Below are 15,038 nucleotides of genomic sequence, written 5' to 3' on the forward strand. Positions count from 1 at the left end.
TTGTTGGGTTTTTGGTGGGTTGTAGGTGCACTCAGCGTGCTGGTGCGCGTCTACACGCCCGTGGGCAAGGCCGAGCAGGGCAAGTTCGCCCTCGAGGTAAACCTGAGATGGGTCTGGGGTCTGGTGACTCACATAAAGCTTGGAATTTTGGGATTTTTTGGGGTTTTCTTGTGGTTTGTGGTGGGTTGTCGACATAAGCAGAGTCCTGGTGCGCGTCTACACGCCCGTGGGCAAGGCCGAGCAGGGCAAGTTCGCCCTCGAGGTAAACCTGGACACGGTCTGGGGTTTGGTCACTCACTGAAATCAGCAAGTTTTGGGGTTTTTTTCTTTTTTTTTTCCTCTTTTTTTTTTGTTTTGGGTTTTTTTTTTTTTTTTTTTTTGTTGTTTTTTGGGGTGGTTTTTTTTTTTTTTTTTTTTTTTTGTATTCCTGGTTTTTGGAATTTTTTTTGCCAAACAGGGCAAGTTTTCTCTGGAGGTAAATCTGAGTTGGGTTTGTGGTCATTCACTGAAATCTGGAAGTTTTGGGGTTTCTTTTCCTAGTTTCAGTCATAATTTCTTAGTTTCATTCGTAATTTCCTAATTTTAGCCGTACTTCTTAGTTTCAGTCATAATTCCTTAGTTTTTCAATCCTAATTTCTTAATTTCAGTCACAATTTCTTAGTTGCAGTCGTAATTTCTTTGTTTCAGTCATAAATTTATAGTTTCAATGGTAATTTCCTATTTTCAGTCATAATTTCCTAGTTTCAACCATAATTCCTTAGTTTCAGTCATAATTCCTTAGTTTCCTTAGTTTCAGTCACAGTTTCCCCAGTGTTGCCCAGTTCCAGGTTAACAGCACATTTCTCCTCTCGTTTCTTTCAGGTTGCTGCTAAAACTCTGCCTTTTTATAAGGACTACTTCAATGTTCCTTACCCTCTTCCTAAAATTGATCTCATAGCTATTGCAGACTTTGCTGCTGGTAAAGTAACTCACTTTATTGCTGAAATTGTATTTTATTTGATTTTTTTTTATTAAAAAACCTTTAGGAAGAGGTGTGGATCAATATCAATAAACCTTTGTATTTATTTTATAAAGGTGCCATGGAGAACTGGGGCCTTGTTACTTATAGGTATGATGTTAAAATACTGTCTTTCCCCCTCTCTGTTCATTAATTCTTGGAGTTAATTGGATTCATTTGAGGCAGCTCTAATTGCTGGGTGTCATCCCAAATCACACAGAACCAATCCTTTCAATTTTTAGTTTGGTTTGGATGATTTTGGTGGTGCTGTTGCAGCTTAGGAAGGCAAAGTTCAGCCACTGGCTGAGGGTTTTTAATTGTAAAAACCTTCTTGGCCCCTTTTTTCCCCCAAAAAATCTCCTGACACAGCTGGGAGAGTTTATTTTACCTCGTAGGTAAATTTGGCTGCCACAGAGTAAAGGTGTGGAGGTGGGAAAATCAAAAATATTAACTCGCCTTCCTTTGCAGTTTGATTTTTTTTCCTTCTTCTGATCAAGCTTTTGCACTTTTGCTTGATAATTAATTCCTTTCTGTGCTGGTGGTCAGGAGGATTTCCCTGAATTTTGAACAACTTGTAAGCTTTGGACTTTAAACCCTGAAATAATTTGGGATTTCTTCTGCTCAGTTTGAAATTTAAAAAATCCAAAACAAATTCAAGCCCAGTTTTTAATTTTTTTCCCTGCTTGTTGCAATTCTGATGAAATTTGATATTTTATTCCTTGTGGGGAAAACAATTTAATATATTTATCGTGGATGAGGAGAATTTTTGGGCTGGAGCTGTGAATTTTTGCCCCTTGGTGCCGAGTTTGCTCTGCCCCATTTGGGCACCTGCAGTGCCCTCGGGAGGTGTTTTGGGAGGTTTTTCCCTGGAATTTCAGCATTCCAGAGGTTCCTGAGCAGGGCTGGAGGTGCCACAGAGGAGAAATTGCTGCTGGCACCTCTTGGCAGAGCCAGAATTCCTTTGGGAGCGCTGAGGGGAGCAGGATCTGAGCACAGAGAGAGCTGAGCTTCCAAAAATCACCCAGGGGAGCATTTCGATAAATAAAAACCAAATTTTCCTCCTCCTGCCTGGGTTTTTTTTCCTTCCACTCCTTGCATGCCATGAAATAATTCCTGCTCCAAAGCATTGCGGCAGCTGTGGAACTCACCCTGACAATGTCCTGGCTACACCGAGATAAATTTTGGGTCGGTTTTGGGGGTTTTTTCCTCTCTTAGGTAATTTCACCTCCTTTGTTGTGGTTTTTGGGGCCGTCCCGGCCGTGCTGAGCTCGGTTTGTGTCCCCGCAGGGAGACGGCGCTGCTCATCGACCCCAAGAACTCCTGCTCCTCGTCCCGCCAGTGGGTGGCGCTGGTGGTGGGGCACGAGCTGGCTCACCAGTGGTTCGGGAACCTCGTCACCATGGTACCGGGCCCCAAAATCCCGTTTTTATTACAACCTGCCCAAAATCTGGGTTTGGATACACCTAAACAGCACCACGCTGTGATAACGTCATTAATTTAATATTTAAATAGTGGTTTATTGTGGTACCGAGCCCCCAAATCCGCTTTTATTGCAGCCTGCCCAAAATCTGGGTTTGGATACACCTAAACTGCACCACGCTGTGATAACATCATTAATTTAATATTTAAATAGTGGTTTATGGTACCGGGCCCAAAATCCCATTTTTATTGCAGCCTGCCCAAAATCTGGGTTTGGATACACCTAAACTGCAGCACGCTGTGATAACGTCCTTAATTTAATATTTAAATTGTGATTTATGGTAGCTAACCCTTCAAAATTTAATTTTTTATTTAAATCTACTTCCTATCCTGCCCAAAATCTGGGTTTGGATACACCTAAACAGCACCATGCTGTGATAACAGAATTAATATTTAAATAGTGATTTATGGTACCTCACCCCCAAAATCCGCTTGTATTGCAGCCTGCCTCCAAAATCTGGGTTTGGATACACCTAAACTGCAGCATTCTGTGATAACATCATTAATTTAGTATTTAAATAGTGATTTATGGTACCTCAGCCCCCCAAAATCCGCTTTTGTTCCAACCTGCCTCCAAAATCTGGGTTTGGATGCACCTAAACTGCAGCACGCTGTGATAACGTCATTAATTTAATATTTAAATAGTGGTTTATGGTACCGAGCCCCCAAATCCCATTTTTATTGCAACCTGCCCAAAATCTGGGTTTGGATACACCTAAACTGCAGCACGCTGTGATAACAGAATTAATTTAATATTTAAATTGTGATTTATGGTACCTCAGCCCCCCAAAATCCGCTTTTATTGCAGCCTGCCGCCAAAATCTGGGTTTGGATACACCTAAACAGCAGCACGCTGTGATAACATCATTAATTTAATATTTAAATAGTGATTTATGGTACTTGAGCCCCAAAATCCGCTTGTATTGCAGCCTGCCCAAAATCTGGGTTTGGATACACCTAAACAGCACCACGCTGTGATAACAGAATTAATATTTAAATAGTGATTTATGGTACCTCAGCCCCCCAAAATCCGCTTTTATTACAACCTGCCCAAAATCTGGGTTTGGATGCACCTAAACAGCACCACGCTGTGATACCATAATAAATTTAATATTTAAATTGTGATTTATGGTACCTGAGCCCCAAAATCCGCTTGTATTGCAGCCTGCCCAAAATCTGGGTTTGGATACACCTAAACAGCAGCACGCTGTGATAACATCATTAATTTAGTATTTAAATAGTGATTTATGGTACCTCACCCCCAAAATCCGCTTTTGTTCCAACCTGCCTCCAAAATCTGGGTTTGGATGCACCTAAACAGCACCACGCTGTGATACCATAATAAATTTAATATTTAAATAGTGGTTTATGGTACCGAGCCCCAAAATCCGCTTTTATTGCAGCCTGCCTCCAAAATCTGGGTTTGGATACACCTAAACTGCAGCATTCTGTGATAACATCATTAATATTTAAATAGTGATTTATGGTACCTCAGCCCCCCAAAATCCGCTTTTATTGCAGCCTGCCTCCTGTCCTGCCCAGAATCTCTGTTCGAGTGCACCTCCATAGCAGCATGCTGTGATAACAAAATTTAATATTTAAATGGTGGTTTATGGTACCTCCAAAATCTCCCTTTTTTAATTAAAATTTGCTTTGTATCCTGCCCAAAACGTGTGTTTGGGTGCCCCTAAACAGCAGCACGGGCATAACTAAATATGCTCGTTAAAATAACTAATTAAATATTAAAATAACCAATAAGTTAAAATAACGAATTAACTAAAATAACCAATTAAATATAAAATAACTAATTAAATATTAAAATAACCAATAAATTAAAATAACGAATTAACTAAAATAACCAATTAAATATAAAATAATTTATATTTATTTATAATAATTATTCATTTAATATTTATTATTAAATAAATAATAATAATTATAAATAAATATAAATTATTTGTTATAAAATATATAATTTTAAATTTATTTATAAATATAAATTATTTATTATAAAATATATCATTTTAAATTTATTTATTTATAAAAATAAATTATTATTTATTTAATAATTATTATTTATAAAAATTAAACAATCCCCGTGGGTTTTGCCCCTCATGCCCGGTTCCTGTGCCCTGCAGGAGTGGTGGACCCACCTGTGGCTGAACGAGGGCTTTGCCTCGTGGATCGAGTACCTGTGCGTGGATCACTGCTTCCCCGAGTACGACATCTGGACCCAGTTCGTGTCTGCCGACTACACGCGGGCGCAGGAGCTCGATGCCTTAGACAACAGCCACCCCATCGAGGTGGGCCCTCCTTCTCCAGCCTTTTCCCCCTTTTCCCTGTGGTTAAAAAGGGAATTTTGTGGTGGTGGCTGGGCCAGGCGGGATCCGGAGCTGGGGCTGCGCTCTGTGGGTTCTGCTCCCGCCGTGCCCCAAAAACTCCTTGGAATTCCCAGGAATCTTTAAGATCTAATTCCCAGAGATCTAATTCCTGTGGATTCTAATGCTTTAAAAATTATTTTAAATAAATTTTGGGAATTAACCTTGTCCAGCAGGGCATTTTAAAGTGATTTGCATTTAGCAGGGCATTTTAGAGTGATTCGCTCCCTGAGCGCGCCTTGCCCACTATTCCTGGATTTAATAATCTTAATCTTAGTTTAACAAAAGATTTGCTGCTTTTGGGAAGCCAAGTATTGAAGGGAGATCCCCAAATTGATCTGATCCAGCACCAAAACATAACTTAAACCACGTTTAACATCCAAACCAGCCCTGACCCAGACATATGTGAGGGATTTTCAGATTCCCCTCAAACCATCCAGCAGTGGGAGAGGAGAGAAAGAATCCCTCAGATTTTCACCTCTAAAAGTGATTTTTCCCTCAGATTTTCACCTCTAAAACAATTTTCCCTCAGATTTTCACCTCTAAAACAATTTTCCCTCACATTTTCACCTCTAAAACTGACATTTTCCCTCTGACTTTCACCTCTAAAACTTTGCCACGAGCAAAATGCAATTTTTGGTCAGCCCAGACCGTTGTCACTGGGGGTTGTGGTGCTTCCCACAGGTCAGCGTGGGCCATCCCTCCGAGGTGGATGAAATCTTTGATGCCATCTCCTACAGCAAGGGAGCCTCTGTGATCCGGATGCTGCACGACTACATTGGGGATGAGGTAAAGGGACGAGAATTTGAGATTTCCAGGGCATTTTTTACAGCTAAAATTACTGGGGTTTAAAAAAAAAAAAAATGAAGTTGTTCTGTGTTTTTAAAATTTCTCCCCTTCAAGCTCTGTTTGAGCTTATCTGGGAAGAACAATAATGGGAAATACAGAAGGAATTAGAGGTTTGACAGATCCCTTGCCTGGTTTCCTGGGGGTAAAAGCAGAGCAGGAGCAGGATGGGAGATCCCATGACATCCCCCTTGTGTGTTGCCAGGATTTCCGGAAAGGAATGAACCTGTACCTGACCAAGTTCCAGCAGAGGAACGCTGCCACAGGTAACCGGGCCCACGAGTTATTGTGGGACCCAAAACTGCTGGTTTGCACCTGAAATAATTGAAATTCCTGGGTGTTCCTGGCTTGTCCCCAGTCTCATGCCCTGCATGGGAAGGATTCAGCAGGCCTGGGGATTTTCTGTCCCTGGAGTGTGTGGCTGAGGTCATCTCCAACATTTTTGAGATATTTTCAGTTACCGCTGAAAAATATCCCACAAATATTCTTTGGTTTGCCAAGAGAGCCTTCTGCAGTATTGATCCTGTGATTAAACAGGTCAAAATCTGGTGTTTTTGCTTTTAAACCCTCTATTTTTGTGGATCAGGCACAAACGTGGAAGTGAGGACATCAAAGCTCCATCAGCCAAATCCAATCCACGGTGTTTGCTCAGCAGTTTTTGACATAATACATAAAAAACCTGAAGGGAAATGTTGTTCTCTCTTAATATTTAATGTTAATTTTTGTATCACCACGTGTATTGATTGGGGTTTTTTAGCAGTAAAGAAGCTGCTTTTCCCCTCTCTCCTTCCTGAGGAGGTTTAAACTATTTCCACTTTATTTTTGCCTGTTATCTGTTAAATTTCAACAAAACCCAGAAGTGTAAAAGGTGAAGTAAGAACCCAATTTACCCTGTGTTATCACTAATAAAACCTGATTCAAATCTCTTTCTTCTGCAGAGGATCTCTGGGAAAGCCTGGAAAAAGCCAGTGGCAAACCCATTGCTGCTGTGATGAACACGTGGACCAAGCAAATGGGATTTCCACTCATTTACGTGGAGGCTGAACAGGTGAAAAGGGAATTGTGCCTTCATTTCAGATCAAATTTAACAATATTCCCTGATTTTGGGCATTCCCTTCGATTAGGGGTGGTAAAGATGGAATTGTGCCATAATTTTGGGTCATATTTAACAATATTCCCTGATTTTGGGCATTCCCTTCGATTAGGGGTGGCAAAGATGGAATTGTGCCTTAATTTCAGATCAAATTTAACAATATTCCCTGGTTTCGAGCATTCCTTTGGATCAGGGGTGGTAAAATTGGAATTGTGCCTTAATTTCGGATCAGATTTAACAATATCCACAAATTTTGGGCATTCCTGTAGATCAGGAGTGGTGAAAATGGAATTGTGCCTAAATTTTGGATCAGATTTAACCATATTCCCTGACTTAGAGGACCTCCTTGCATTAGGGGTGGTAAACCAAATTATTCCATGAAACAGAGGGCAGTGACACACAGGGACTGAAATTAAACTAATCATCCCCTTTTGTCATTTTCTCGCAATTTTTTCTTTTTTTAAAATTTTTTTCCCCTCAGCAAGAAGATGACAAAGTGTTGAAGTTGGTCCAGAAGAAATTCTGTGCCAGTGGACCATATACTGGTAAGAGGAGAGCTGGGAGCAGGATTGGGTAGGCACAAAACCACAAAATATCCCAGTTTTGAAGGGGTATTGTTGGGTTTTTGTTGTTTTTCATCCAAAAGCAGCAATTTTGGGAGCTGAAACAGCCCCAGGCCTGTGCTCTGCCTGGATCCAGGTGGGGAAATGTGAGGAAATCCAAGTTTGGGCCTTTCCCACTTGTGGTTTCCACGTGCTGGCATGGAGAGCAGCATTCCTTGTCTCAAAATTCTTCCAGAAATGTGAATTTTAGGGCCGGGGCCCTCGGAGGGGCTGGGGAGCAGCTGGCTTGTGGTGGTGCTGAAATAAATGAAATTAAAACACCTCAGGTGGGCACAAGCACTGATTCCAGCGCTGATTCCACTCCCCTTCCGTGCTTATCTAAATTGAAATGTTTGGCTTGAAAGCTGATTTAAAGATTTTGGTGATTTTAGCTCTAAAACTGTGATTTCCCTCATATTTTCAACTCTAAAACTGACATTTTACTCCAGATTAAAACTGTCATTTTCCCTCAGATTTTTACCTCTCAAAACGGACATTTCAGATTTTGGCCTTTTATTTCCGATTTCACTTTCAGTGCTGAGCCGGGCTGGTTTTGAGCTGTTTCTCAGTGTTTTGCCCCCATTTTCCCCCCGTTTCCTCCGTTGCAGGGGAGGATTTCCCCACGTGGATGGTGCCCATCAGCATTTGCACGAGCGAGGACCCCACCTGTGCCAAAATGCAGATTTTGATGGACAAGCCCGAGCTCACCGTGGTGCTGAAGGACACCAAGCCGGAGCAGTGGGTCAAGGTGGGAACTCAAAATTTCATTTTCCTCCTCCCTCTTTTGTTTCCCTTTCCCCTTGGAATTCTGGTTTTCCTCTGGAAAAACCTCCTTTTCTTCCCTGTGCTGCTGTGGGGTTTTGGTTCCCATTCCTCCCCTTTCTTTCTTGTTTTCCTACAATGTCATCTGGAATTTTTTGGGAATTCAAACCTGGAAAAAAATGTGAGATTAAAGGCAGGATTTGAGTTGAGATGTGGTGGCTTTTTTAGTCATTGTTATCATTATTATTGCAATTATTGTTATTGTGGTTATTGTACTGTCTCATTACCATTATAACAATATTAATTATTACAATCATTATATACTTTATGCTGTGTATTAAATATATTCTCTTACTATAATACATTTATATTAAAATTCTTAACTATATATATGTATATACATTATATTAATGAATATAAAGATATACAATATATTTATATTTTTAAAAATTATGATTTTTAAATGCATATAAAACATGCATATATATTAATGCATAATTTGATATATTGGCTTTCTGTATATACTTTTCTTACATACGCTTTTCATATATAAAACACATATATAGAGATATGTATTTTAAATAAATATGAAGATGTATTTTAGATGAATGTGAAAATGTATTTTAGATGAACGTGAAGATGTATTTTAGATGAATGTGAAGATGTATTTTAGATAAATATGAAGGTGTATTTTAGATAAATATGAAAGTGTATTTTAGATAAATATGAAGGTGTATTTTCGATAAATATGAAGATGTATTTTGGATAAATACGTGTAAATACAAAGGCATATTTTAAATATATAACAGTATGACGATCTTTTAGATAAATATGTATGGATACAAAGATTTTTTAGATAAATGCCTATAAGTATAAAGTTTAGATAGGTAAGTATAAATGCAAATACATATTTTGTATAGATATGAATGGATACAAAGACCTATTTTAGATACATATGCACAACTATATGTCAGTATAAATCACATTTTATATGATTGCGTACACCAATAAATGACATTTTATTTAAACATACAGACATAGCTGAATTTAATTTAAATGCACATGAACACAGACGGTACTTTAGACCCAGGGAGGTGCGAAAGGTGAGGTTCTCGTTGTGTGCTGCAGCTGAACCTGGGCACGGTGGGGTTCTACCGCACGCAGTACAGCCCGGCCATGCTGGAGAGCCTGATCCCGGCCATCCGCGACCTGTCCCTGCCGCCCGTCGACCGGCTGGGGCTGCAGAACGACCTCTTCTCCCTGGTGAGCCCCGGCAAGGGGGGATCCGCTGGGAATGGGGGAAATCCTGTGGGAATGGGGGAAATCCTGTGGGAATGGGGGGAATCCTGTGGGAATGGGGGAAATCCTGTGGGAATGGGGGAAATCCTGTGGGAATGGGGGGAATCCTATGGGAATGGGGGGATTCCTGTGGGAATGGGGGAAAATCATCTCAGAATGGGGGGGAAATCAGCTGGGAATGGGGGAAATCCTATGGGAATGGAGGGAATCCTATGGGAATGGGGGGATTCCTGTGGGAATGGAGGAAAATCATCTCGGAATGGGGGGGAAATCCTGTGGGAATGGCTGAAATCCTATGGGAATGGGGGAAAATCAGCTGGGAATGGGGAGGATCCTGTGGGAATGGGGGAAATCAGCTGGGAATGGCTGAAATCCTATGGGAATGGGGGAAAATCATCTCGGAATGGGGGGGATCCTGTGGGAATGGGGGAAATCCTATGGGAATGGGGGAAATCAGCTGGGAATGGGGGGGAATTCTATGGGAATGGCTGAAATCCTATGGAAATGGGGGGAGAAATCAGCTGGGAATGGCTGAAATCCTGTGGGAATGGGGGAAATAATCTGGGAATGGGGGGAATCCTGTGGGAATGGCTGAAATCCTATGGGAATGGGGAAAATCAGCTGGGAACGGGGGGGAAATCAGCTGGGAATGGGGGGGAAATCCTGTGGGAATGGCTGAAATCCTATGGGAATGGGGAAAATCAGCTGGGAACGGGGGGGAAATCAGCTGGGAATGGGGGGGAAATCCTGTGGGAATGGGGGGAAATCCTGTGGGAATGGGGGAAAATCATCTGGAAATGGGGGAAATCCTATAGGAATGGGGGGATTCCTGTGGGAATGGGGGGAAATCCTGTGGGAATGGGGAAAAATCAGCTGGGAATGGGGGGGATCCTGTGGGAATGGGGGGAATCCTATGGGAATGGGGGGGAAATCAGCTGGGAATGGGGGAAAATCCTATGGGAATGGCTGAAATCCTAAAGGAATGGGGGGGAAAATCAGCTGGGATTGGGGGAAAATCCTATGGGAATGGGGGGAAAATCAGCGGGGAATGGGGGAAATAATCTTGGAATGGGGAAAATCAGCTGGGAATGGTTGAAATCCTATGGGAATGGGGAAAAATCAGCTGGGAATGGGGGGAATCAGCTGAGATTGGGGGGAAAAATCCTCTGAGAATGGGGGGAAAATCATCTGAGAATAGGGCAAAATCCTCTGGGAACAGGGAAGATCCTTTGGGATTGGGGCAAAATACTCTGGGAATGGGGCAATCCCATTAAAAAGTGGGATTAATCCCTGTGCTTTCCTAATAATCAATGAAATAAATGGATGAGCTATTAGAAACGGGGATTAATCTCTTATTTTCTTTTTTTTCCTGGTGGCCAGGCCCGAGCTGGCATCATCAGCACGGTGGAGGTGCTGAAGGTGATGGAAGCCTTTGTGAACGAGCCCAACTACACGGTGTGGAGCGACCTGAGCTGCAACCTGGGCATCCTGGGCACGCTGCTGTCCCACACTGACTTCTACGAGGACATCCAGGTGTTCGTCAGAGACGTCTTCTCGCCCATCGGGGAGAGGCTGGGCTGGGACCCCCGGCCTGGAGAGGGTACGAGGGCTGGGCTGGGGAAAATCATCAGGGGCGGGGGAAAATGATGGGAAATTCAGCTTGGGATTGGGAAGAAATCATCAGGGGTTTGGGGGAAATAGTTGGGAAATTCAGATTGGGATTGAGTGAAAATCATCAGGGGTTTGGGGAAAATGATGGGAAATTCAGGTTGGGATTGGGTAGAAATCATCAGGGGTTTGGAGGAAATAGTTGGGAAATTCAGATTGGGATTGGGTGAAAATCATCAGGGGTTTGGGGAATGGGGGGAAATTCAGGTTGGGATTGGGTAGAAATCATCAGGGGTTTGGGGAAAATGATGGGAAATTCAGATTGGGATTGGGTGAAAATCATCAGGGGTTTGGGGGGAATGGTGGGAAATTCAGCTTGGGATTGGGAAGAAATCATCAGGGGTTTGGGGAAAATGATGGGAAATTCAGGTTGGGATTGGGTAGAAATTATCAGGGGTGGGGGGAATGGTGGGAAATTCAGATTTGGATTGGGTGAAAATCATCAGGGGTTTGGGGGGAATGGTGGGAAATTCAGTTTGGGATTGGGTGAAAATCATCACGGGTGGGGGGAATGGTGGGAAATTTAACTTGGGGTTGGGTGAAAATTATCAGGGGCTGGGGGAATGGTGGGAAATTCACTTGTGGGTTTGGGTGAAAATCATCAAAGCTTTGGGGGAAATGATGGGAAATTCATCTTGGGATTGAGTAAAAATCGTCAGGGGTTTGGGGAGAAGTGGTGGGAAATTCAGCTTGGAGTTGGGTATAAATAATCAGGGGTTTGGGGGGAAATCCAGCTTGGGGTTGAGTAAAAATCATCAGGGGTTTGGGGGAAATGGTGGGAAATTCAGGTTGGGGTTTGGGAATCTTGTGTGTTAATGAATCATCAGGGATTTGGGGGAAACTGCTGGGAAATTCAGTTTTAGGGTTGGGAATCTTGCGTGTCAATAAATTATCAGGGATTTGGGGGAAAGAAGGGAGGACAATGAGGCTGGAAGAGGCATTCAGCCACCCCTGGAGGCCTGGATTCTGTGGATATCCTCAGGGATTATCACACAGCTCAAATAAAGATTCAATACTGAGTTCTGTCTCCCAGATAATCCCATTTTTGTGTTGTTTCTGTCCCCCAGGGCACCTGGACGCCCTGCTGCGGGGGCTGGTGCTGGGCAAGCTGGGCAAGGCCGGGCACAAGGCGACGCTGGAGGAGGCGCGGCGGCGCTTCAAGGAGCACGTGGAGGGCAAGCACGTCCTGTCGGCGGACCTGAGGAGCCCGGTGCGTGCGGGGGGCTCGGGGGGTCCTGTATGTGCTGGGGGGCTTGGGGTGCCCGGTACGTGCGGGGGGCTCGGGGTCCCGGTACGTGCCGGGGGGCTCGGGGGGCCCTGTATGTGCCGGGGGCTCGGGGGGCCCTTTATGTGTGGGGGGCTCGGGGGGCCTGGTCTGTGCCGGGGGGCCTGTATGTGCAGGGGGGCTCGGGGGGCCCTGTATGAACGGGGGGCTCGGGGGGCCCTGTATGAATGGGGGGCTCGGGGTGTCCTGTATGAACGGGGGGGCTCGGGGGGCCTTGTATGAATGGGGGGCTCGGGGGGGTCCCGTTCGTGCCGGGGGGGGCTCGGGGTGCCCTGTATGAACGGGGGGCTCGGGGGGCCCTGTATGAACGGGGGGCTCAGGGGGCCCTGTATGAATGGGGGGCTCGGGGGGCCCTGTCCGTGCTGGGGGGGCTCGGGGGGCCCTGTATGAACGGGGGGCTCGGGGGGTCCTGTATGTGCGGGGGGCTCGGGGGGCCCTGTACGTGCAGGGGGCTCAGGGGCCCTGTATGAACGGGGGGCTCAGGGTGCCCGGTATGAACGGGGGGCTCGGGGGGTCCCATTCATGCCGGGGGGCTCGGGGGGCCCGTTACGTGCGGGGGGCTCAGGGGGCCCTGTATGTGTAGGGGGGCTCGGGGTGCCCTGTATGAACGGGGGGCTTGGGGGGCCCTGTATGAACGGGGGGCTCGGGGGGCCGGGTACATGTGGGGGGCTCGGGGGGCCCTGTATGTGCGGGGGGCTCGGGGGCCCTGTACGTGCGGGGGGCTCGGGGGGCCGGGTACATGTGGGGGGCTCAGGGGCCCTGTATGTGCGGGGGGCTCGGGGGCTCTGTATGAATGGGGGGCTCGGGGGGCCCTGTCCATGCTGGGGGGGCTCGGGGGCCCTGTACGTGCGGGGGGCTCGGGGGTCCTGTTCGTGCCGGGGGCTCGGGGGGCCCCGTCCGTCCCTGGCACCGAGAGGGAGCAGGCTGTGAGATGGGAGCGTCCCCCCGCTCTCTGCCACCCCACTTCTCCCACCTTGGGAGGTGCCAAAATTCTCCTGAGAACACCCCAGGGTTGCAGCATCTCTGTAGCTGTGGGAATTCCACCCCAGTTCCACACAAATTGCTGCATTTCCAGGAGTGTGATGGGTTTATTTCTGCTTTCCTCCCAGGTCTATGTGACCGTGCTGAAGCACGGGGACAGCTCCACCCTGGACACCATGCTAAAGGTGGGTGCTCACTCCCCAAAACCCCACATTTCCCCCTAAAAACCCCTCGGGGCTGGGGTTTATCCAACCCAGTCCCTGCTGGTGTGCAATTCCCTTGGGGGTTTCTCCCTGACCTTTACACAAACGGCTGAAAATCACTTTATTCCTCGCAATGAACGGCGCCACCAGCCAGGCCAATTTGTCCCTGATTAGGGCTGCTGAGTAATTAGCAGCTCTGGCAGCCACAGAGGGCTCGTTAGGCGCGGGATTAATGAGGAATTAATATTTGGATGTGTTTGCCTGCAGCTGCACAAGCAGGCTGACATGCAGGAGGAGAAGAACCGGATCGAGCGCGTCCTCGGGGCCATCTCCCAGCCTGAGCTGATCCAAAAAGTTCTCACCTTTGCACTTTCAGTGAGTTCCCCTCCCTGGGCTGGACCTGCAGGAATTCTCCTCCTGGGTCTGCAGAGTTTGGGAAATCCCAAACTGAGGAAAATCTCAGCAAGCTGCGTCCAAATTAAGAAAAAATTTGGATTTTGAGTTGGGTCCAAATCAAGAGAAATTTGACTGAAATGGTCCAAATTAAGAAAAAATTTGGCTGAGCTGGGTCTAAAATTTGGCTGAGTTGGGTCCAAATTAAGAAAAATCTGAGAGTTGGTTCAGAGTAACACAAATCTGAGAGCCTTGGTTCCAAATTAACAAAGTTTCGAGCTGGATCCAGATTAACAAAAATCTGAGAGAGTTGGTTCCAAATTGAGAAAAAATCTGAGGAAGGTGTTTTCAAATTAAAAAAACCTCTGAATGAGCTGATTCCAAATTAAGAAAATTCTGATTGCTCTGGTGCAGGGGTTTTCTGTGCTCAGAGCAGTCGGTTCCCTGGTGCTGTGGAAATTAATCCCAATTTTCCTGGCACTGCTCTGCTTCCAGCACCAATCCCCAGGAAGCCAAAATGCAGTTTGACCTCTCCATTTACCAAAAAACCAAAATAATCCCTCTAAATCTTTCCTTTTTTAGTTGAAATAAGATTTTTTTTTTTTTTTTTGGTGGGTGTAACCTGAGGATAACTCAGCGATTTGCTTCTCCTTCAATCTTTGAGTTGTACATTACATTTTTGGGTAAAAATTGTGCTTTACTTGATGGATTGGGTATAGAAACACCTAAAACCTCGGCCCAGGTGCTGGAGTTGTTGGGGAAATGTGGGATATTGGTGGTGTTTCCCTCCCCAGGAAGAGGTACGTCCCCAGGACACGGTGTCGGTGATCGGAGGGGTGGCTGGAGGCAGCAAGCAGGGCAGGAAAGCGGCTTGGAAATTCGTGAGGGACAACTGGGAGGAGCTTTATAATCGATACCAAGGCGGATTCCTAATATCCAGATTAATAAAGGTACGTGGGGCCCTGGGGAAAGCCCTTCTGCCACTGGAAATGGTGAATTTCACCTTTAATTTAATCATTAATTAATAATTTAATGTTGGTTTATTTCCCCTT

At 45.2% G+C, this 15,038-nt stretch overlaps 1 protein-coding gene across 1 annotated transcript in view; it reads left to right on the plus strand.

Moving 5' to 3' along the window:
* The window catches only part of NPEPPS (aminopeptidase puromycin sensitive), a 36,366-nt gene that overhangs the window by 18,218 nt on the left and 3,110 nt on the right, over positions 1 to 15,038 (plus strand). The window contains exons 7-21 of the mRNA XM_074557604.1: positions 862 to 958; positions 1,075 to 1,108; positions 2,285 to 2,399; positions 4,615 to 4,779; positions 5,539 to 5,643; positions 5,906 to 5,966; positions 6,639 to 6,748; positions 7,275 to 7,338; positions 8,004 to 8,143; positions 9,286 to 9,420; positions 10,837 to 11,056; positions 12,192 to 12,334; positions 13,519 to 13,575; positions 13,861 to 13,968; positions 14,781 to 14,936. Of these exons, the coding sequence (XP_074413705.1) occupies positions 862 to 958; positions 1,075 to 1,108; positions 2,285 to 2,399; positions 4,615 to 4,779; positions 5,539 to 5,643; positions 5,906 to 5,966; positions 6,639 to 6,748; positions 7,275 to 7,338; positions 8,004 to 8,143; positions 9,286 to 9,420; positions 10,837 to 11,056; positions 12,192 to 12,334; positions 13,519 to 13,575; positions 13,861 to 13,968; positions 14,781 to 14,936 (1,710 nt within the window). The remainder of the gene's footprint in view (positions 1 to 861; positions 959 to 1,074; positions 1,109 to 2,284; positions 2,400 to 4,614; positions 4,780 to 5,538; positions 5,644 to 5,905; positions 5,967 to 6,638; positions 6,749 to 7,274; positions 7,339 to 8,003; positions 8,144 to 9,285; positions 9,421 to 10,836; positions 11,057 to 12,191; positions 12,335 to 13,518; positions 13,576 to 13,860; positions 13,969 to 14,780; positions 14,937 to 15,038) is intronic.

Source organism: Zonotrichia albicollis, chromosome 23 (assembly GCF_047830755.1).
Source record: "Zonotrichia albicollis isolate bZonAlb1 chromosome 23, bZonAlb1.hap1, whole genome shotgun sequence".
Taxonomy (NCBI): domain Eukaryota; kingdom Metazoa; phylum Chordata; class Aves; order Passeriformes; family Passerellidae; genus Zonotrichia; species Zonotrichia albicollis.